Source organism: Esox lucius, chromosome 14, assembly GCF_011004845.1.
Source record: "Esox lucius isolate fEsoLuc1 chromosome 14, fEsoLuc1.pri, whole genome shotgun sequence".
Classification (NCBI taxonomy): Eukaryota; Metazoa; Chordata; class Actinopteri; order Esociformes; family Esocidae; genus Esox; species Esox lucius.
Genome location: NC_047582.1, coordinates 31,619,209 through 31,642,760, shown reverse-complemented (window position 1 = coordinate 31,642,760; position 23,552 = coordinate 31,619,209). Strand labels below are relative to the sequence as shown.

At 43.8% G+C, this 23,552-nt stretch overlaps 3 protein-coding genes across 9 annotated transcripts; 1 reads left to right on the top strand and 2 right to left on the bottom strand.

The window, feature by feature from the left end:
- Positions 1 to 4,702: 4,702 nt before the first annotated feature.
- On the bottom strand, positions 4,703 to 9,173 carry LOC105021709 (coiled-coil domain-containing protein 9-like). The gene is made up of 6 exons (XM_010889541.4): positions 8,840 to 9,173; positions 8,341 to 8,495; positions 8,080 to 8,187; positions 7,595 to 7,741; positions 6,992 to 7,147; positions 4,703 to 5,077 (listed from the first exon to the last, which is right to left on the bottom strand). The coding sequence occupies exons 1-6, from the start codon at positions 8,865 to 8,867 to the stop codon at positions 4,868 to 4,870; spliced, it is 804 nt and encodes a 267-aa protein (XP_010887843.1). The 5' UTR covers positions 8,868 to 9,173; the 3' UTR covers positions 4,703 to 4,867.
- Positions 9,174 to 9,387: 214 nt separating this feature from the next.
- On the bottom strand, positions 9,388 to 19,077 carry zbtb1 (zinc finger and BTB domain containing 1). 3 transcript variants are annotated; one of them, XM_010889549.4, is made up of 2 exons: positions 19,001 to 19,077; positions 9,388 to 15,464 (listed from the first exon to the last, which is right to left on the bottom strand). In XM_010889549.4, exon 2 carries the CDS (start codon positions 15,449 to 15,451, stop codon positions 13,352 to 13,354), a length of 2,100 nt encoding a protein of 699 aa, XP_010887851.1. In that variant the 5' UTR covers positions 15,452 to 15,464; positions 19,001 to 19,077; the 3' UTR covers positions 9,388 to 13,351. The 3 variants fall into 3 exon arrangements, with proteins under 3 accessions (XP_010887851.1, XP_010887849.1, XP_034152893.1); XM_010889547.5 differs by lacking the exon at positions 19,001 to 19,077 and adding an exon at positions 17,346 to 17,434; XM_034297002.1 differs by lacking the exon at positions 19,001 to 19,077 and adding an exon at positions 16,674 to 17,029.
- On the top strand, positions 17,034 to 23,552 carry zbtb25 (zinc finger and BTB domain containing 25). Of its 5 annotated transcripts, none has more exons than XM_010889546.3 (3): positions 17,034 to 17,091; positions 19,404 to 19,596; positions 20,862 to 23,552. In XM_010889546.3, the coding sequence occupies exons 2-3, from the start codon at positions 19,424 to 19,426 to the stop codon at positions 22,105 to 22,107; spliced, it is 1,419 nt and encodes a 472-aa protein (XP_010887848.2). In that variant the 5' UTR covers positions 17,034 to 17,091; positions 19,404 to 19,423; the 3' UTR covers positions 22,108 to 23,552. The 5 variants fall into 5 exon arrangements, with proteins under 5 accessions (XP_010887848.2, XP_010887846.2, XP_034152894.1 ...); XM_010889544.3 differs by lacking the exon at positions 17,034 to 17,091 and adding an exon at positions 17,531 to 17,618; XM_034297003.1 differs by lacking the exon at positions 17,034 to 17,091 and adding an exon at positions 18,171 to 18,321.

Genomic DNA, 23,552 nt, shown 5'->3' with positions numbered 1-23,552 from the left:
AATAATATTGCACCCAGATGAGAATTGCAAATTATCTGTTTACCTAGACAATTACATGACCTGTTTAAAATAAACACAGAAAAAAAAAATTTTTTTTGGCTTTCATTTTTATTTAATTTACCAAAACAGACAACATCTGTAAAATAGACTAACTTCTAGATAACATGCCAAAACCTAACTTCGCCAGAGCATTGTTGTTGCTATGGTAACCAACGCAAACTCAGACACTGAAGCGGTCGCGTGTACACCCCAGCATGGGGGCATGGATACCGTAGGCGGGGTTTTCTTGCGGGGCAGTTGTCACTTACCGCGGTCCGTCTGCAGGTGCCACTCTTGGCACTGGTGTAATAACCATGATTTTTACATTCATATTTAAGTGCAGACACTTTCAGAATGTTCTTACTGTGCGTGAGCATTTAGGGCTCAACAACAGGTTTTTAAAGAAGTTCGCCCAGGAATTTTAACAATTGACCTTTTGTCCACCCTGGATATTTGGGGTATAAAATCCTTGTCAGAGAACCGGGAAAATTTTTGGTAATCACCGGAGTTTTGCAAACCTGTAAAACCTGTAAATGTTATTTTTACTGAGATTATGCAACGGTAGTCAGCAAAGTTACTCAACTGCGTCAATATAGCCTAATCAAATAGAACTTACCCAACTGTTTTCACTCTGATTTAGCTGAAGGCCTACATGTCTTCAAAAGTATATTTGATCAACGAGCTCATGTGTAGTCTACGCATATAATAAAACGTGTATTTTCCAACGTGAATGAATTAATTTGAAATCATAAGCGCTGCCATATTAATTTCCATTGTAGTTATTTAATAAGTGCTGCCAAATTAATTTCCATCGTAGGTATTCAGTGAGTGCTGTCGTATGCATTTCCATGGGAGTTGTTTTGCTCACGGCGGAGAAGCAAAATAGTTTGGCTATCTTATTACAATAAGTAGCATAAGTATGTTTGGACCTTTGACTCAGTTCAATTGTGACGGTAAATGAGAACTATACATCAATACTGCAATGAGTCTTCAATGGATTTAGGCTATACCATATAGTATAGTTGTTGCCAGTGGTGAAAATCTGATATCAACAGATTGACATGACATTTTCTCAAGAGCAATTACTGAGGGGGACACCAAAAGTAGTGCTGTAATACTGTTTTAGTTGGAGCCATCAGTTTTCCCACTACTGTAGCTCTACAAATAATCTATTGTGAGTGTGAACTTTACCAACATACATTTACTGGATTAACCTCACAATAGCTACGTGCCTTGAGTGCATTTCAGACGGTAGACACGAACACTGTCAACTTGACAGCTAAGCAACACTACATACATTGCAAGCTTCTCTCATTGACTCGAATTCAAACAGCTGCAAAACAGTGGTTGATGATTCTGTGGCTTGCTAGCAAACGTCAGTTAAACTAGCAAACAAAAAAGTGTGACCTGTAAATGATTTAATGCAGAGAAAATGAAGACTGGTGTAGGTTAGACTTTTGTTTTATTGTATTAAGTGGTAGAAGAACAGAAATGTCCGACATATCCTTCGTTTGAACTAGGCTACTTACTGAAAGTCAACCACCCACACACGTACTGTACCTGTACTATTGGTCTATGGTACAACTTGCCAGTGCTGAGGGCTTGGGGGGGGGAGTGGATCAAACCATTGTGAGGCTGAGGGCGGGGGGGGGTCGCCGCAATTATTAGAAACTTAAAAAGGCGCTATTATGTGTCGATAATCAGCAATACATAGGTATGCTTACAGTGATATATTCCCCCCATCAATCTCTTGTGTGTGTGTGGGGGGGGGGGGGGGGTGGATTTAATCGATCCGACTGGTGTCATAGAGGAGTCCTTTATTATCACGGTCTGTTAAGGATAAACTACTGCAGACATGCCTTAATCACATGTATAAAAAGGAATTATAAACACCTTTAAGAAGTAAAAGAAAGCTCCTCACGAAGAAGAAGCTTCTTAATTCTTGATTCAAATCACTGGAAAAAAACTTTATTTGTCATTGTTGCTAATCCATTGTTTGAGTAGGAAATTGGGAAAAAACAGTATAGGTAATAGTTTGTTGATACCCATTATATTCATTCTCTTTCTATTGCCCACTGTATGTAGGCAACATAGTCAACATCAGTTCAAACGTACTCTCAGAAAGTATATCTCCTTAAGGACATTTCTTTTTAAGTTTAATTAAGTCAGTTTAGCAGATGCTCTTGTCAAAAAATGCAAATGCGTTCTATTCTGGTCCACTGGCCATGTTCTCATTGTAAATGAGAATAAGCCCCTCAATCGGCTTAGCTGGTAAAACGTGACAAAAAAACACATACAACTCTATTAATATATTTAGAGGAGGTTAACTGGGGCAGAATTAAGGGGGGTAGGGGGAGGACTTCATAATCACTTTTCGTAACTAGGAATGAACAACAGGAAGGGCTCTGTTCAGCACTTCATCAGTTGGTTTTACGTAAAACGGATTATCTACGAGTGGACAGAATCAGAGGGCCTTCCTCTTCAGGGCTCTAATCTCTGCAGTTGGTGAGGTGCACAGTAATGCGTCCCAGGCGTCAAAATCCCTGTGAATGCGACACATACTGAGCTACCCAGAGTTACATGCTGAGCTACCCAGAGTTACATGCTGAGCTACCCAGAGTTACATGCTGAGCTACCCAGAGATGAAAACAGATATGCATACACCAGATGAGACAAACAAATTACACCCACCACTCATACACAAAATGCACACTGTAAACACACAAGGCCAGATCTCAATGTAAAGGTCCCGGCCTTCCACTAACGGACAACCAGCTGTGCGGCCAGGGACCGTGCTTTCAACCACTGTCCTGCACACCATTAGCAGATCTTCCAGGCTGGAACCATTTGCAGATCTTCCAGGCTGGAACGATGCCGGCTTAAAACATAGCCTGTGTCAGCCTTCCACTACAGACTGGGACATGTTTGCCACTTATTCTAAGCCCTGAACAATGGGCAAAACTATTCAATAAAACCCCAGCGTTTGTTGTTAGCCTGAACAATTCAGTTGAGGATTATTCCATTTCCATTCTATTTTGGACATGAAAATCAGTTACCTTGCAACCAAAATCAAATAAGCATGCCATAGAATGTAGGTGTTAAAAGCAGAAAGTTGAAAATCATTTGGGGCTTAAAGCATCGTTTTTTTATTTCTTTACAAAGCTCAATTTTTATTTTTTATTTTTTTTGAGAAAACATGCTGACATTAGCTCCATTACAATTCCCTGTAAGTTCCACTTCCCAGTAACTCTATTCGGTACATTGGTGTCAAAATTAAGATGGCGGCTAAGAGGCCATCAAACGGGGTCTGAGGTTAGTCAGTTTGAGGGTGTGCCTTTCTGGAGATGTCAGTTTAACCACCCCCTCTATATGGTCAATTCCCACCAAGCAATTAAGGCCCATGTTTCGAGTGTTTTTACTTTTACCCAGGAGACCCACTTTGGATAGCAGATACTTCTCTCACTCAAATACTCATCCTTCTTTGTGTAATGTTACCCCCCCCCCCCCTTCCAGCAATAATCTTACATTAGTAAATACATCCAGGGTGTTATCAGAAAATTATCAACATATGCTGAGGACAGAAAAATGTAGCTAACATCAACAGTTTAATATATGGAGTCAGTTTTTGTCAGGTGTCCTAACCTTTGGTCTAATAATCAGTCCAGAACCTCCAAACAATTTCTGTTCAATTGCTAGCATGTTTAAGCCTATTCCATTCATATTCGCCTTTTCAAAGATATTTTACTTTTACCCTACTCGTATACCTATACTTTCCTGTCAGTCCCATATTTGGTTTGATACTACATGAAGGTGATTTGGTTAAAAAAAAAGGAGCATGCCCACTCGCATCATTCATTTATAGCTTATGGCAGGTAAAAATAGCAGAAACCTCTTCATTATGGTGAATTATCCCTTTAATATCCAGAAGTAATCTTGGACCTGTCCTGAATTTATAAAGGCATTTCTATTAATTTGGAGGGAGCTCTTGTTGACATGTCCCATCAGACTAATGAACAGGATACATGAAGATCGACCATGCAGACGGCAGACGCCGTACAGTAGCTTGTGACGCAAATCAATTTAATCTCATCAAACAACATTGGTCATCTTGTTGTTTCCCAGAGTGGACCACTAAATTGCTTTCTCTATTCCAATTACATTTTCTAAGAGATTTCAATCAATCACTGGCATTAAAGCAGCACATCATTTTTTTTTTTAAAGCTGGTAAGCTTCTCTAATATTTCCCCAATGTGAGGGAAGTTGATGGAATGTTCTCCACGTAGTTTATTGCACATCCTCTGGGTGCTCTTTGGACTAAAGTTATCAGTTCTACAATATCAGGGTTTTGATGAGGGTTACCTGTTTGCTTTTCAACAAGGCTAGATTAATTTATTATTTTTCACTACATGCCTCAGTTTTAGCACAGTACAGGAACTGGTAAACAACATGGGAGGAAGAAACTACCACCAGGGACCAAATAAGTACTTGCGGGTTTGCGTAGCCACGTCGATGACAAATGGAGTAATTTCAAAGAATGTGTGCAGCAATTCTACACATTCTGGCATAGGGAGGTATTTGTTGTTTATAGTAATTTTAAAGTACGTAAAAATAGACTGAGAAACAATCAAGTGTCAAAAGGTTGACTCCACTCCTCCCGCTGTGGTTGCTTGATTTACACTGATTTTAATGTATATAAAATAATTACCTCAACACAGTGCAACTTTCAAAAATATGAAGTGCAACACTCCGACAGACATGCACAATTATTATTGTAATATTTACAAAAACAAGTAAAAACAAAAAGTGGTTGGCTTTGCACAAGCATCTTTTACAATGAACAACATTTCTGTGACTGTCCAACTACAGGGTCCTTCCGACGCTGCTCCCTGCTTCTCCGAAGACGCACGGACAGGTCTTCCTCATACTCATCCAGCAGTTCTACAGAGGAGCGATTGTGCCTCTTCTTCCAGCGCAGGTACTCTCTCCTCTCAGCATCAGACGTGGAGTCGCTGAGGTCTGACCAACAGCCTCCAGCATCCTGTGAGGTCAAACATAATCGGTTAGAATAGGGGGCACTTTAGGAAATATGGGTCAATTACCTATCTTAACAAGCAACTTTATGTTAGCACTGGCCTTGGAAAGACAACTACGACCCCATAGAGGCCTGGGAAAGACCATACTACGACCCCATAGAGGCCTGGGAAAGACCACCGCGACCCCATAGAGGCCTGGGAAAGACCATACTACGACCCCATAGAGGCCTGGGACTCCAAATGTTTATATTTGAAATCAAACAATTACTATGAGGTTAAAGTATATTCCCTTAAATTTCCTTTTATGGTACTCGTGAGTATACAGGTTTCACTTTTTTTTTTATACGTCAGAAACAAATTTAAAAAATTAAGCTCAATAAAAGTGGCTTGTCGTTGGTCCAATAGGGGATTTATTTGGATCACAATCTTTAACAAGTCAAACATACCACGTCAATTTCAGGAAACTCAACAAAGGTGTAACTCAACAAAAGTCTTTAGTGGGGAAAATAAACGTACACTACTAAAACATGGCCCACGACAGCAGAATAGCACTGTCCTAATTCAACCAATCACATGGAGAGAGAAACGTCAGATCCACGTGGAAACAGACCCTGGGCAACAGCACTTTCAACCATACGAATCAATGACCCTCCGCCTGGACGATTTGTTCAATATTTTCCTCTATTACGTCACAGTGAAAGGTGCATAAGCAAGCAGGAAACAGCATCCAAAAACGCTCTGGCCTGCTTTGTGAAACGAGCCACTGTAAACACCAGTGGACACACCGACACACAGAAAACTCATTTTGCAACGGCACGCTGTGGCAGTGAATGTGCCTTAAACTAAGGGCGTAGTCCAAAACAACACAATCAACATGGATACAAAATGGCCACAAAGCCGCAATTAGTTAGTGGTCTGATTGGCACATATCCCTGAGCATCTTTTCCAGTCCGACCTGATTTCACCCACCATCGCGGATGGTTGCTAAACTGCATCAAAGTAGGGCGTTGGTGCTTTCTCCGAGTGTGGAGTGCTGGGCCATGTGCAAAAAGGGACAAACTGGAAGAAAATGCGGCAAAACTGAGTGGAATCGGGAGGTACTCTGCCGTGTCCCCTCTAATTTAGAGGCTCTTAAAACTGTTGGCACTTAGAAAATGTCTAGTCTTGTGAGAAAATACTCAAAAGCTGTGAAAATTCTGTGCAACTTCCAACACGTTTACAGTGAACCCAAACTAGGTTGAGGACTAGTGGATTGACCAATGACCCACGAAGCACAACACCAGGCAAACTGAAGATGGATTTAAAAAGTTCAGAACATTTCCATTTCCTTAAAACAAATGCCAATGTACTCTAGGCCTTAATGAACAACTGTGGTTTAACTTAATAAGAGCTATATTACCATAGGGAATGTTTAAGCTTTTAAGTGAAGAAAACCACAGCAATTTGTGGTCTGCACAGAAAGCTGATGAACATATGTTAATGTTTCAAGAAACAAAGTTCCATGTGAAAGGTTTCACAATGCACTCTACTTCTCCCCAGACACATTAGCCAAACTGCCTAGTTTTAAAGGTCTCACACCACAATCTTTTGTGTCAACCACACATTAGGCAGCTTCCTTTTTAAGGATGTCATGTCTTAAGTCCTTGAGTGAGTGCATTTACAATACAAGTCAATATTAGAGGGGTGGGATTTGTTTTACTCCCTGTATGTTTTTAGCAACATAAACAGCCATCAAATCAGTATATATTGTACTAATGTATTTTAATCTGAACGTTGTTTTTTGACATCTGGACTGCAGAGAAGCTGTTGGCTGCAGATAATTGGGATCCTGAAATACTGAAGGTACAGGTTCCACATGTAGCCAAAGGCAAAATGAAGTGAACATTGATTTTGTCATGGTTGAGGGATCAGATTCATACCTCCCGGTTGTCTATAGTGCAGACAATCAGCTGCCTCCCTGCCTTCGCAAAGTTGTCCTCTTCCCCCTCTGACTTCTCCAGGCGGTCTTCAATCCTCCGGGATTTGGGCAGGCTCCTGCCCCCTCCGAACTGCTTCGCCACAGAACGGGAGTTGTCCTCCATATGAAGAGGAGATATTAGATGGTGCGTGGATTGATGGAGTGAATGAATAGACAAATTAAATTTGGGCGGATTTGCCTTTGTCACCAGCAATGTGACCCCATCAATAGAGATGTGCATAGCCACGGCAATACTGCATTGAATCTAAAAGCTATCCAAAAATGCTGACGGATTCCCCAAAGGCTGTCAACACTTTATATCTGCTGTTTCTCAGAGGCAGGATGGAAAAATCTGCTTTGCACAGTGAGGCTCAAATCAACTGAATTATTGGTCAATCAGAGTCAGTTAAACTTTAGAATGTTCTTCAAACTGATGAATTTCACAAATTAATTTCATTACTTGGTTGATGGCATAGTGCTTTTCCTTGCAGATGAGGAGTGAGACTCAGAAGTGCAATGTCTCCCCCTTGTGGGATGCACAGGGGATGAAACCTGGAGTTGGCACCTGGTTCATTACAGTAACGGAGAGTTTCTCCCACCGGTCAGATCTGTTGGCAGTATTAGCTGAGTAACTGGCTGTGACCAGTTTGGTGTTTTCGGGCCTCAGGGCTGAACCTCTCCACTCTGCCCTTCTCTTGTCCTCCTCGACTTCCTTTGAAAATAAATGTCGTGCGATGCAGGGGGCAGTATTAGAAAAGCCTCAGTGGACAATTGAGGATTTCAAAACGTTTGAATACCACTAATTTAAAGGTACAGGCAATGGGAACTGGGGATCACGCGGTATACTGGTTTCTCAGTTATCCACACCTTGTTGTGTTCGTGAACAGGTGATCACAAATGCACAGAACTACATGCAACACGATACACTTTTGGTCACACGTTGTAATGTAATCATATCATACGAAATCGGCTATCACAATGTTGCCTATATCCCGAGACCAGGTTGGTGATATATCAGATTCTGCATGCCAGACTGCACGAGAAACTCACATTGAACCGCTCCAGCAAAGCCTTGTTCTTCCTCCTCATCTCCTCAAGCCTATTTTCCAGCTCTGTCGCTGCATTAACTGGAGGTAAAATGTTTACCTTTGCAGAACCCTAGCAAGGGAAAAACAAGTGGTTCGTTATAGCAGCTCTTTGTGGTTCTCTTTTGTTCCTTTTGATCTTATTTAATCGGCTAATACTAGAGTTTAGTATATTCAACTACCAGAAAACGTAGGTAAATCAATTCTAAATCCAACAATGCCTTGCCTTTGTAGTTTCTTTGCAGCATTCCTCAGATGATTCGGACGAACCTTCGTTTCTGATAACCTCCGTTATTACGCTGCTTTCAAGGTCGTACATGACCACATCACGGTCGTGGTCCAGTGGACTTTCCCATGTTTGTCCCGACCAGTGCCTGTCACCTGTATAACATCGCCGATATGTTAAACATAACGAAAACCTAGATGAAATTGCATGGCGATGTAACTATGATTATAATATTAAATCTGTGTCACTAGCTAGATGACCGAATTGTATCTGAAATACGTAATTATCGCCTTTAAACGCAATGCATAAACCACATTCGGATTGAATTCCGTTCTAAAAGCTATTTAGTTGCTAGTGTTTAGCCAAAGCTAATAACAGCTGTAGCGAGCATAAAAAGCTAGCGCGTGTAAAATATGTAACGACTTGCTAAAAATAATTGTCTAGCTACACAAGTTCATTCACCTGGCTACATCACAATGCAAATTGACCTTTCAGTTACCTTCAGTGCTATAGGCCATGGCGAACATAAAAACAAAAACAGCCTGGCGGGTACACTTGTTTTCCTGCTAGCTGCGGTAGATGGCAATATTTCCTGGCATGCGAGAACGCAAGGGGTAGCCAAAACAGCGAAGTGCGCCAAAAACGGAACACCAGGCACAATTAATTTACCCAATCAAAATATCTGTCTACATGGCCACCTGACGAACAACCTAGCACCCGTCCCTATAGCTACCTGGGTTTGATTCGGAAAATCTCTGCATGTTGCAAAATAGCCCTTGGCGAAATCAAATATTGATTGGTAACATATTGATTTAAGTTAATGCAAACAGTTGCTGAATTTGCATGGGTTGACAAAAAGTGAGCATGTCAACCAGTTACAACCAAACCACTCTGCAATGTTAAAATAGGGCTACTATGGCTTTGTGTGGACTTAAGGTCATTAAACAAACCATAAATGAACACCTAATCTAAAAATCCAATTCACTTGGTTTATTCAGCGCTTAAGAATATGCTTCTTTATTCAAATAAAACAGTCATTCAAACTTGTCATGGTATGATAATGTTTTAACATTTCACTCATATTGCAATACAGAAATGTCAGAGCTTGATCTTGGTGCCAACACAACACAATCCAATGAAATGCCCACCAAAACAACAGTGATAAACAAAATGGAGATCTTTAAAACACGACTCATCTCTTTGAAACTCCCTTGAACCTTGATGCATATCACAAAACATTTAAAAATGCTGTGAAAAGCAATAGCTAGTTAGTTAACCTTGAAAGTAATAGGCCTTGTATTACGGTTATTCTAGGTTTCCATCCAATTGGCAACCAATTTTCACGTAGGTTTTCAAAAAGCTGCATAATGGAAATATAAAACGTTCCACTGAACTGACCTGTGTATAAAACGCAGTACGAGGTGTAGTGCACATTAAAGATACTTTTTTCTTGTTTTAATTCACGGAATAAAAGGTTTCCGAAGCACTTACAACATATCACATAAACTGCTGTGTAAAATTTGTAATGTGGCCACTCTGGTATTTGCACTTGCGCTCTAGATAATAGTACATAAACACAGTGGGGGTTGGCTACCCTAGCTACATATATCCTTTTAGATGCTAACTACCTTTATGGTCTATTTACAGTAGTATGTTCTTTAGTATCTTCTTTACAGGGGGAGTTCTATTAACAGATCTGGTACTCAGACTGAACTTGTCGTGCCGTTTGCTGTACTGTCTTGGAACGTATCAATTATCTTAGTAAGGAATAAACCAGAAAAAAGTCAATTACTACACACGTTTATACATCGCTTGTTTAGAGAAGACTGACTGTAGACAACGACCAAACGTGTTATGTACTGTGCTCCAAAAACGTGTGTGGAAGCTAACTAGGTAGGATGTGTAGAGGTGTGTTTTCTTTGCTGGAGGCACACGCTGCTTATGGATGAGTGCAAATTTGCTGTGGTAAGATATCTTTTTTTTATTTGAAAGATTCTCACTGATATAAAAAATGAGGGCCATACGTTACAGAAACAGTTCTCCAAGCAACCGAAGTAATGTTTGTTTCTCAACTTTAATACACAGCATAAGAATTGTAGTTCACACAGCGATGGGAGTGGACAAACGCAAGGTCTATAAAACCCATGTACAGTGGTTCTTAAACCTCTCCTCAAGGACAGGCAGATGTTTCACAGTCTTGAAATAACCGTGAACTAGCTCATCTAATCAAGGGAGTGATAACTGCTCGACAAGTTGGATCAGGCGTTCAAGATCTGGACGAGTTCAAGAACAGGGGAAGTCAGCTGGTCCCTGAGGAGAGGTTTGAGATCCCCTGCCCTAATACTCTAAACATAAAAGGCTACTGGAGGATCTTTTAGTTTTTTTTTTGTAAACTGAAATTCTGGGGAAACCCCTGTAAGTTATTTAATGAAACTGTTGAAAGGGTTCTTCAGAGGCTTCTTTGAGTGACCTTTAAAACAATTATTCAAATACCCGTTAACAATTTTTTCCACCGAAGAACTTATAGGGGTTCCCCCAAAGATGAGGAACCCTTAAAGGCTCCTTCAGGAAACTTTTATTTTATAGTAAATAGTAGGATATTATGGTATTTGAGCACTACCTTACATGAGATTATTATGGATGAGAGCAAATACATTTTTTCAAGAAAGCCATGCATCAATCATCATTTGACCAGTATTTATCAGGAAAGGAGCCTAAGACATACCAAGGTTTTCCTTTCACCACTCTGTGAAATTCCCTGTAACTCATTTAACCTGTCATCTCATTTACTACTGAAACAGTATCGGACTGAGACCATGAGTATGGCAGGCCTACTTAAGATGGCATTTTAAGTGGGATGGCATCCGTTTCACCGTTACACAGCTCTGCAAGCATTATAATGTCCCAAATATGTTTGTAACTCACATAGTACGACAATATTTATCAACGTTACAACTACTATGTACTCCCACAACAGGTGTAAATAAAAATTTGCAAGCAACAAAGTACTGTCTGGAAAGATACTCAATTTCATAACACACTCTGTCTCTGTCAAAGCTCACTGGGGAAGGTCAAAGGTCTCTTTCCCTTGGCCTTCCCTGATAGAAACGGTGGATGGAAATGTGTTTTCTGTGCGAATAAAATGTCAATTTCATTCACCCTGCTTTGGATTAAATTGGGACCTGAGTTGTAGACAAAAATTGCTTGATTGCTTAATAATTACTCATTTATCGAGTGATGGGAGGCTACACCGCCACGGTAAATAAGACAACCACTACCACACAGTCATTTTGTGTGCCTCCATTGTGATGGATTTCAGAGTCTTTACCAGCTTCCACGGGTCTGCATGTGGTGTCAAGATGTTTTAAAGGATTACGTTCTCTCTGCATTGCCACGAACAAAGAGGTTTGCATTTCACAATAGCAACGCAAGTGTAATAACATAAAATGCAGTAGACATTTCTCAAGTAGCTCTCCGCAATACAACAACACCAATGAGTAACGTTGGCTGTGTAATGCTTCTGAACCAAAGGCGAATCTAATATGTGAAGGCAAATCTAAAGGGAAGCTTCCTAATAAAAAACACACACACAACTCTGTTTTCTATCCAAGCTCAAGAGAAGGCAAACGTCAAATGAATTAAATCAAAGTCATCGCTTAGCACAGTAAAGTTTCCAAAAGCGGATTCGGACATAAAAGCTTTAGGCTGTGCACAGCATACATAAAGGAGATCTTTTTTTCAGTTTTTGATTGTCGGTGAAGCCAAACTGTTAGCTGTCTTATAGATTTGCTAGAAATTCTGATGTATTGTATAGATTATATACACAATACACTTTCTTGTCATGACAACCAAATAACAATCCAGATGTAGACATCCTAACAGTCTTTTCACATGTTGATAAAATCATACACACATGATATCAACAGAAAACTGTTGAACAAAAGATTGTGATTTTCAGGGTTGTGAATAGCCCAACATTGCATAGTAAACACAAACATTTTTATTAAGCAGACAACTAGTGTGTGCTCTTCCCTTTGTGGCATTAACAATTTAATTCAATTTAATTAATTAATTAGGTAACCATTGGCAAGAGTACAGTAATTACTGTTAAGTGTTTCTTTTTATTCCAACAAGTGGAGTAATTCTAGTGTTTTTTATTTATTTTTTGTGTCCTGACATGTCGCCAATTTACGATTAAGATCTCACAAGGCTTTCAGAAAGTAACATTAATGAGAAAAAAATAAAAATATTTAGAAATGTAATCAGGAGTACGAACACAAAAGAAAAATCAAACAAACAAAAAAAAAATGTGGGGCTTGAAGACAGGAATTTCAGAGTTTGGAAAACTGTTATGCAGCCTATGTTATGATTGGGCTAAACAAACCGTGCCTCTCTTCATTTTAATAGCATCATTTGAAAACACAATGAGCCAGATCTTTCAACTTGGTATGCCTGGCCATGTGCCCTTATGCATTACATTGTAATGGGAAGAATGTGATCGTCGACTGCCATACAGTGTTTGGAAATACAACTCCATCACATGCACCCGCATAAAGCAAAAGGCACTGTACACAGAGTTTATTTTAAATACAGAAGTGCTATGTAAAGATCTGGCGTAGCAACTGCTCATAAAGACTCCACTGAAGTCTTCGCAAAGGATCTTGAGTTGAATACACTCCATTTTGTAAACCGTGTATTGCATAGGCCTAGGTGTTTTGCTGTGCCAACACTAGACTCCAAAAGCTGTAGAACATGAAAGAAAAACGTGCTAAGGATTTGTCTACCGTGGCAATGACGTAACATGACATCAACGCATGTTAATACAATTCATACTATGGTGGGGGAAAAGGGGGCGTAAACCACGAAGGCCCGAACACAGGTGTCAACACACTGATTATGCATACAATTCCAAAGTGCAGATTCGCTAGGTTTTCTCAATTTTTTTTTTTTTGGTGTTTGAGTGCATACAATAGTTCTCACATTTATGGCTTTAAGTAAGACGCTCACAAATTCAAGCGGGACACAGTCGCTTGGTGTGCTTGGAGTTGTAGTGGCTCCGCATGTCTTTGCGAAGGCGGAACTTCTCCCCGCAGACACCGCAGATGTACAGGTGCACATCCATGTGCTTCTCCAGGTGCTCGCCGCTGGGAAAGATCTGGAAGCACACCTGGCAGATGGTCTCGCCGGCCGACAGGTGCGAGATCATGTGGCGCACGTGGTCGTGTTTGAGGAAGGTGCCCTGGTCGCACACGGGGCAGACATAGCGGGCCATGCCCTTGTGCATGTCTGTGTGCAGCCGGAGCTGCCGCTCGCGCAGGAACTGCTTGCCGCACGTCTGGCAGGTGAACTGCTTCTCCTTGGTGTGGACGGTGTAGTGCTCCCTCAGGTGGCAGCGCTGGTAGAAGCCCTTGCCGCAGATGGCGCAGAAGTGCTTCCGCCGGTGGTCCGGCTCGACGGCACCGTCCTCCGGCAGGGCGGGGCGGAACAGCTCCTGCTCGTGGCAGGCCAGCGCGTGCTCCAGGGCCAGGCTCTCGCTCTGGAACAGCAGGCCGCAGTGGGGGCAGGCCAGGTCGCCGCCCTCCAGCAGTCCGTCGTCCATGGCCTGCACGTCCTCGGGCGGCGGCGAGTCGCCCTCCTCGCCGGGAGAGTCGGTGTCCACCCCCTGCGGTTCGCCGCAGCGCTCAGCGTGCTCCTGCAGTCGCCGGCCCTTGATTAGGACCTGACCGCACCTGCCGCAGGCGCAGATGTGGCCCATGTGGCTGGAGATGAGGTGGGCGGACTGGTCCTCCTCGGAGAACGGCTCCCCACACAGCTCACACGGGGCAGTGTCCCCGTCCGGCTTCTCCTCTTTAATCTTGCACACCTTAGCAGGCGTCCCGGACTCCTCGTTGCCGGACATGTGCCCCTCAAAAGGCTCAACGCCATCGTCCATGGCTGAAAAGCCAGCCTCCACCTCCCGGTCAAATTTAACCGAGTCCCTCATGCTCTCCTTGAGCGCGGTGTGCCTCGCGTGAATCTCCCCGACCTGGACCATCTTAATGCCGTCCATTTCGGACACCACGCTGTCTTCCGGCTCCACCTTGATGGTGATATTCCTGGCAGACCCAGGCTCATTTTCCGTGCCAATTGCCACTGACCTAATCACTGTGTCGGAGTCTGACTTGTGATCCGGCCAGTCCTCCTCGCCCTTGCAGACAACCCGGGGCTCCTCCATCCCATCCGAGGCTGAGCTCTCCGCCTTGCTGGAGTCGTTGTCGGCCTCTGCACTGGTCCTGGGGACCTGGAAAGCCTTGCGGTTGGTGCAGGTCAGGATGTGCTCGATCAGCAGCTTCTCGCAGCTGAACACAAAGCCACAGTCGTCACAGGTGTACGTGCGACCGAAGCGGGGGCGCTCTTTCAGCGTAGCGCTCCGGCCACTGGGCCTCTTGCGCAGGTCGCACGGCTGCTCAGCCACACTGTCTAGAAAAGGAGATGACGCCGCCACGACCAAATGGGCCGGCACATCCTCCACCACAAGAGGCGGCCTGCTGGCTGGAACAGGAATGCTGGGTCGCACAGGCACCGGAACAATGGCAACTTTGGGCAAACCTTTGGGCTCGCCCTCTGCTGCGCTTGGCTTCTGTTGCTCATACATACGGACCCCAAACATCATTTTCCCAGTAGTGGCGGGGGCTGCAGAGGACGAGGAGCTGGAGGAGGTGGTGGAGGAGGAAGAAGAGGCAGAAGAAGAAGGCGTGAGGTTGGAGGCACTCCTGATGTCTCGGAGATCCTCCAGGGATTCAGGGATGTAGTACATCTGTAGGTAGGCCATGGAGGCCTTGAGCTCCTCGAACTCGTAGCTGCCCACCACGATGCGGCCCAGGTACATGAGCTGCAGAATGAAGTCGAAGCACTCTGCACTGATCTGCATGTTGCTGAGGTCCATGCGCGCTGTCCCCTCCTGGTCTCGGATGAACATCATGCGGAAGTAGGAACTGCACGCAGCCAGCACCGCTTTATGGGCTCGGAAGTAGATATCGCCGATGGCGATGCAGCAGTCACACAGGAAGCCCCACTCTCGCTGGTTGTTGAGCTGCTGCAGGACGTGCTCACTGTGGCTTGGCCGCGCCATCACCCTGGAAGAGCTGCGGGGCACAGCCGAGAATTAGAAATTCACCGGGGCAGTCTAAAGACTGGCTGGCACCAAATTGGCTTTTTTCTGTATGACTTATTTATCTTTAAAATGCACCACGAGAGTACAACTATGACCCACCAAAGACAACATGGAAACTGAATGGTAGGCTGTTGGTCGTTAGATTTAAAAGTAAGTAAAGGAATGACTTAAAAGTATTTAACTCCCATGGCTTATAAATTCACAAAACAGGGATAAACACTGCTTGTTGCAGAGCATATATAAAGACTTTGTGGCACAACTATACCACCAAAAGGGAAACTGAAAATTAACACTAACCAAGGTGTATGCCAATAACAAACATGATAACTGTGATGGAAAGAGGAAGTATTTGTGAAATAATACAGTTGACAATTTATTCAATGTTGTGGGAGCTTTCAGTTTAGCAAAATATTATAATATGAGAAATGCCAGTGCAAATGCCTTCATCTGCAAACTCTGACAGATTAAACATCCTCCCTCCACTACGACACAGGTGCGCATTAATTTTGTTAGCCTACAGGTGAAATAAGTTATGATTAACTTCACACAGTTGTGAAAGTGCAAAGCAATTAGCTTGACAAACCCTTCCAACAAATATTGAGGCTCTTATTCTGGTGACATGATCCCTGACACAGGCTGTATTTCAACAACTAAAAAACATTGCTTGTGTAATGATCTTTTCATGTAGCGTAGCTGTCTACCCACATTATATTAACGAACTATTAGCTAGAACGCAGGTGCCTCCAGTGCATGTGTCGCTGTAGCATGGGATAAACTAAATTTTCTGTTCTATACCAACAAAGTGTAAATGCCTGAAAAATTTTGACATTTAGCCAATTGAATGAAAAACAACGGATTACAGATTTCTACAGCAGTACAGAAGATGCTGTGCGTGGTATCAATGTGATCCTTGACTATCAAATCATAGGAAAACCCATGGCTGTTTCATTGTCATCTTGTTTGGTTCAGGAGACATGACACAAAATACACTGTACTGTCAAGGTGGTATTGCAAAATGGCCCCCACTGCTGCTAAGGGATGTATTTTTTTTTTTATGGCTGCCTTTCTGAAAATGGTCAGGGCCAAGAACTTTACATGTGAACCAAATGTGACTTTTATTCAAAATGTAAAAACATTTCCTTTTAATGTGGCATATTGGCTGCACTGCAGAAATATTTACCATGACTCTGGAAACATTGGTAAATTGTGTTATGGTCCTCTATACGTCCTACCCAGTTTGCTGGGAGAGTTTGCCTTGTTCAGTGTCTGCGTTAGATGCAGTTGTAGCATTTTTAAGCACAGGCCCGTAGACTATGACACAGAATGCACTTGTGGAGAACTAAGTTGACCACAGTCACACCGTTTGTCCAACAGCTGTAGAATACCCTGCATTCTATCAATGGTCAACCTTGACAAATGTGCAGTGAAGTGATTGATTCCTTCATATTTTGGCTCAAAATAGCTGCTTCTTTGTCGGGAGTCTGGACTCGTCGACGGCTCAAATTGAGAGGTTTACATCCCGCCCACGCATTGTCATTGGCCTATTTTTGAGCCTCGGTCGTGCGGGCATGGCAACTGTTAATAATAACGCATTAAAAGTAAGTATCAAGTGATTCCGATCAGAGCGACATAGTGAGTCATTTTCTTTTACTTGTTGAAAAATATCACGGGCCCCCAAACGAAGTGAAACCAAAATGGAGAGAGCTCCATGGTAGTGTTGTCGGAAATCTCACGCAAGCACGCACTGCCACCCCCGCGCTACTCCCGCATTCACGCTACGAGAAAAAAAGGCACAGCAGGGTTTTTCCGAACGCAGGAATGTTTTCTCTGAAAACGCTGAATAAATACTCACCGACAATTAATGGGACCAAATGTGGACGTAGTAAAACTCAAGTTGGGGTGTACTGTCTAGAAGTTCCACCTGAACCGCTTTTATCCAAGCATAAAGTTGTGACGAGAATAATCGCGAGGGCGAAGCCCCTTCTGCAGCACGGATGAAAGAACTTCCGCACAGCCGCTCTGTGAGCTCGTTCACCGCACTGAGCGAGATCCAACCCCACTCACGCAAATCCAACCCTCTCGAGACTGGGTGTACAGTAGGCATGCAAACATTACTCATCTGCAGGTAAAATGGGCGAACCTAGAAAACGTTTGAATGTGAAAAAGGCATAGGCTATTTGGGTTACAGCACCAAGTCATCTTTAATAAAGAAACGGGTATCTTCCCCCAATTTGATTTAGTTTATTACCTATTGATTCGTTTTGACATGCAAAGAGATTGATTAAAATATGCTACACACGATATAATGCTTCATGGACACATCTGACGTTTTCACAGAACTCGAATTTATATAATTTTACATTGTTTTCAGCATCAAGGCAAATTAGAAGAAGCATTACATTTTGATGAAGTTTGCGACTGAGGCTGTATACCTGATTTGAACTTGGCATTAAATTTGGCTTTGTGCATTTTACGATTTCGTTTCTCCTCCTGCAAAGTTTGTCAACCAACATTATGTTTTACTGGTTAATTAATACACGCTTATCCTGTATATATGTATGTATATATATATATATATATATATATATATATATATATATATATATATATAAAACTTGTGCGATCACTGCCTGGATGGGTAATTTGTAAAAAATGAAAATGTTCAACCGGACGGCAAATATAGCCTACTACAGTATAGTCACGTGACGAATAACCAGCTGGGTTGCTCAGTTGACAATCACATAACAAGACGCGCGAGATAGTGCGAGAATTTCTGTGCAGCAACAAATAGGCTACGAATGATATATAAACCAATATTTCTCAAATAGGTGGTAAGAAAGTCTTACAATTATTGTATATGCTTTGTTTTGCAAATAAGAGGAGAGTTGAAAATGCATGCAATAGGGCCACTGTGGGTTATTGAGGCTGTGCACGGTTTTAGATTTTGGTTTCAAGGAACACTTGATTCGGTCGGCAGGAACACTTGAACGCAGACGTGTGTGAATCGATGTGTTGCTGTCGTGAAACAAGCTGGCTAATGTATTTTAATACTAGGTGTAGGTTAGGCTACATAAGGACCGGCGTATTTACCCATATATTAGGATACCATTTCAGTAATTTGTGTTTTCCATCCGTTGAACGCTTACCCTTTAAACAGGTCACAGTACCTATCTGTCGCGGTTGCAGAATACATGCTTTGTTGCTATGTATGAGTCTGATATGTATTGTCCCATTTGCGTTGAAGTAGACAGAAGGAATGCGAAATATTTGAACGGGTATCCACACTATTAACATGCCTGATTAATTGTAGCTATGTAACACTGCATTACCGGCCGTCGCTCTTGTACAGTTACATTGACGTTGCCTAAGTCTATAGGGAACTGTTCTTTTTTTTTTTTTTTTTAATAAGTAATTTGTCTCCTTTTCCAAAATGTTTCTAGTGTCAATAATGTTACACCAGACTGTGAAACTCTTTTTGCCAAGACCTATTGTTAGAAAGTTACTCACCCGCCAACATCTGCCCAGAAGTCCGTTTTTGGGATTATTTTTTACATTTCATTGACCAGCAGAGTACGCCATTGTTTCAGCATCACCTCAAGAAATTCCTCAGTGCGTGTGTCAGAGGCGTGACATTTTATGAACACGTGGGGTGTTTTTAGAGGGCAGGATAAGTTTGATCTTACGGAAAAACATTGTGTCAGATCTGATCAGGGTTCCATTAGTACAGCATGCAAGTATTATTTGTACATTTTCTAATTTATGGCGCGTACCTGGCCGATGGAACTAGCAGTGCGAACACCGAACTAATGCATTAAAATGTAGTGAAAATTATTTTAACCCTGTTCTGCTCAATATATTCTGACTTCGTGTTTATAATGTTAATGAAAGTCTTTGTGTGTGTGTGTGACAGGAGGTCGTGTCGGTGTTGTCATGGACGTGTCCAACCACAGCCTGTTCCTCCTGCAGCAACTAAACGTCCAGAGGGAGTTTGGATTCCTTTGCGACTGCACCGTTGCCATCGGCAACGTGTACTTTAAGGCCCATCGGGCAGTCCTCGCGGCATTCTCCAACTACTTCAAGATGATCTTCATTCATCAGTCAAGGTTTGGTCCTCACCGTACCACCGTAATAGTCTATAGTCCAATAGATTGTAGACTTCTATTGAGGACGCCAAGGTCATGTCCTCGGTATTTTTCTATTCTTTTCTTTTACCGGCGTAAAAGGCAGTTTTTGACTGCTACTGTAGATATGGTGGGGCTGTCTAGTTTTCGTATTAGCAGGACTTATAATCAGAATATTTTACTATATCTTTGCATATTATTATGTATAGCTTCAATATAGGGTCCTTAAAACTGGTATGGACAAAGATGCATCAGGAGGCTGGCAGGCATCAGTAAATATTTGATTTATTTAGTACACAGTGCTGGTGATGGTCGTTATGAATGAAGCCTACAATACTTGAATATTTACAAAGTTATTGTAGACGTCATACTCTGTGTATATTAAAAATGGCAGTGTTGGTAGTGTGGCAGGTCGGTAGTGTGGCAGGTCGGTAGTGTGGCAGGTAGGTAGTGTCGGTAGGTCGGTAGTGTTGGTAGTGTGGCAGGTCGGTAGTGTCGGTAGTGTTGGTAGGTCGGTAGTGTGGCAGGTCGGTATTGTCGGTAGTGTGGCAGGTCGGTAGTGTCGGTAGTGTTGGTAGGTCGGTAGTGTGGCAGGTCGGTAGTGTCGGTAGTGTGGCAGGTCGGTAGTGTCGGTAGTGTGGCAGGTCGGTAGTGTGGCAGGTCGGTAGTGTCGGTAGGTCGGTAGTGTGGCAGGTCGGTAGTGTCGGTAGTGTGGCAGGTCGGTAGTGTCGGTAGTGTGGCAGGTCGGTAGTGTGGCAGGTCGGTAGTGTTGGTAGTGTGGCAGGTCGGTATTGTCGGTAGTGTGGCAGGTCGGTAGTGTGGCAGGTCGGTAGTGTTGGTAGTGTGGCAGGTCGGTGTTGTCGGTAGTGTGGCAGGTCGGTAGTGTGGCAGGTCGGTATTGTCGGTAGTGTGGCAGGTCGGTAGTGTGGCAGGTCGGTATTGTCGGTAGTGTGGCGTGTTGGTAGTGTGGCAGGTCGGTATTGTCGGTAGTGTGGCAGGTCGGTAGTGTGGCAGGTCGGTAGTGTGGCAGGTCGGTAGTGTCAGTAGTGTGGCAGGTCGGTAGTGTCAGTAGTGTGGCAGGTCGGTAGTGTTGGTAGCTCGGTAGTGTCGGTAGTGTCGGCAGGTGGGTAGCGAGTAAATTTATGAATATTACACCCAACTGACACTATATTATTGGAAATAGGAAATGTCAATGTGTTCTCATGTACATGCTCATTTTCTCTCCCTGTCTACCATCATCTTTAAAGTGAGTGCATTAAGATCCAACCCACGGACATACAGCCGGATGTTTTCAGCTACCTGCTCCACATCATGTACACAGGAATGGGCCCAAAGCAGCCAGTGGACCAGGGGCGCCTGCAGGAGGGCATCAAGTTCCTCCACGCCTATCAACTGTGCCGTAAGCCTGGTGAGGGAGGGTCTGACACCGCCACGGCTGACCTGGTCCGAATGTCCAACCTCTATGGCATTCAGATTTCTTCCCAGTTAGCCAACAAGGAGGGCAATGGGGGCTCTAAAGGTAGTGCCGGGGCCCGGGGAGGGGGCATCCCTGAGGACGGGCGTTCATCCGCCCGGATGGGCCGCTCTCACGCGGCTCCGTTTTCGACGACCGTGGGAATGGAGGGCGTCCCCTCCTCGGACCGCCAGCCCTTCTCTGGTCTCCTGCACGGCGTGTCCTCCGTGGCCTCCGGGGACGACTCGGACATCTCCACGCGCATCAAGCAGGAGAGGGTGGAGGAGGAGGAAGGAGAGGAGGGCCACCCCGCGCCGGGTGGGGGAGGTTCCCCGACCTCTTCCTCGGCCCAGGGCGGCAGCCCATGCCGGGGCCTGCTGTTCAAGGACGGTCCCCTGGCGCTGCTGTGCCCCCGCTGCGGTGAGTGCTGTTCGTCCCAGGAGGGGCTCCGCGAGCACCTGTTCAGCCACTCCGCCTGCGCCCTGGACCCCAGCGGACTGATGGAGGGCCTCTCCCAAGGCGTGGGGGGGGACCCCGAGGGCCCTGAGGAGCAGGTGGGGGGGGGCCAGGATCATCTAGACGCAGGCTGTCTAGAGAAGGCCCTGAGACAGAGCCAGGCGCTGGCCGACGAGCTAGCTGCCGAGCTACGGCGGAGCCGGGAAGGCATAGCGGGCGGCGTCAGTCCGCCCCCCGCCCCCGCCACGGCAACCAGTTACACGCGAAAGCGCAAGATCGCTTGTGCCGTATGCAGCCTGCGGTTCGCCCAGAAGAGCCAGCTGCAGGAGCACATGTTCACGCACACGGGCAAGCCCTCGCGTTACCACCGCTACAGCCGCCTCTGCAGCCAGCTCATCCACGCCTCGGGGCACTTCTGCGAGGGACCACTGGAGGGCGGCGGTGAGGGCGGTGTGGCGGCAAGCACTACGGTGGTCCTGCCCGAGGAGGCCAACCGGGAAGCCCAGGACAATGGCAGTTCATGCTACTCACTAGACTCGGAGATCTCACAGGGGAGCGTGGATGAAAGCGAAAACAAACTGTAGAAGGGTGCGGAAACACCCCGAAGTTCATCGTTGGTTTCTTGGTTGCCTGTTGTGGAATGCCTGATCTGATCACCCTGGGAGCGTGAGAGTTTGTGTTATTATGCAGTATTTTGTTGAAAATCCCCCGACTGCCGAAGATAATTTATAAGAACTATGTATTGTTACAAGGTCATTGACATGCGTTCTTCTCTGAAAGATATAGCGGATAGCGGCTCTCGAATAACAAGTGTTGTGGAAATACCTTGTAATCCCCCCCTCTGCACTCATAAAGACTGCATTCTGGGTCATGTTCATTCGGGCCCACTGTTGGAAGACTTTTTACAGTGCTTCTCGATATGTCATTTCCAAATAGAACCTCCCGTTTAACATTCTCAGTTTGTTTTCAGTTTCATTCCAACCCAACTCATTCATTACCTTTTGACAATATCCTCCCACTGGTTATATCTTGTCCTTTGTCAATATCGCTGATCTCTGTCAGGTGTGATTCCAGTGTAAAGCGTATCTTCCTTTTGTTCAGTGATTATCTGAATAGAATAGCATATAGAAACAAAATTGTTTTGAAAGACAAATGTGTTCTCGCACACTTATCATATTTCATGGGGTGGTATTGATCAGGAATTAGCATACACTATGTATCTGTTGTATCTGTATCTTGCACTTTCAGAAATAATTAGGTATTGAAAGGGATTCTGATTAGTTATTGATGTTTGCCTGGGTTACAGGAATTTGACAAGGACGCTTTGCAATACACAACTGTAATATGGTATATCATCATGTTATATGCCAAAACGCGCAAAATAGCAGAGAAATTGGATGTTCAGCTCCACATTCAGCTTAAAGTAAATTATTGTATATCCTACTACCTACCAAAGTGAAGCAAGACTCTGACCTTAAGTCATCCTATAACCTTTCAAGCTGGAAAACCTGGGGCCATGTGTCAAGCATCACTGGAGAGCTGATTGAAAATTGGGTCGCCCATTTCTCCATCCCAAAGGCAATAATTATTCAAAATATTCTCCTGCTGAGGAGGTCACAATAGCAGTTAAATAGCAAGGGCTGTAGCAGTATTTAGATATATAGAGGATACTTAATATGATTGATCCTTAAAGCATATTTCAACACTAAAAAGGATACATTTTTACTCAAAGTAACTCAAAGAAATACTCTTGTTGGTGCTTCTACAGCTTTATAATAGTAGGATTGTAGTTGAACTTTTGATGGACATGTGGCCATGTATATGTGAATGGATGAATGCATCTGGTAATGTTGTGCCAGGGGTCTCAATGTATTGTCACAGACAGTATAAACCTATTGACCTATTGAAAATGTGAGATTTGCCTTTCCGAGTTTAACTTTTGTCCAGTCGGTCTGTGTGACCTCTGCTGTGTTTGAACTGTCATTAAACCTTACTGTGGTTTAATGTTTTGTAAATCTGTGTCACTTTT

Excerpts from the sequence above, each read along its gene's own strand:
- zbtb25 (XM_010889546.3), top strand. The coding sequence starts at position 19,424 with ATGGACGTGTCCAACCACAGCCTGTTCCTCCTGCAGCAACTAAACGTC. Across the intron at positions 19,597-20,861 it reads ATCTTCATTCATCAGTCAAG|TGAGTGCATTAAGATCCAAC; the intron begins GTTTGGTCCTCA and ends TCATCTTTAAAG.
- LOC105021709 (XM_010889541.4), bottom strand. The coding sequence starts at position 8,867 with ATGTTCGCCATGGCCTATAGCACTGAAG. Across the intron at positions 8,496-8,839 it reads CATGGCCTATAGCACTGAAG|GTGACAGGCACTGGTCGGGA; the intron begins GTAACTGAAAGG and ends GATGTTATACAG. Across the intron at positions 8,188-8,340 it reads GCTGCAAAGAAACTACAAAG|GGTTCTGCAAAGGTAAACAT; the intron begins GCAAGGCATTGT and ends TTCCCTTGCTAG.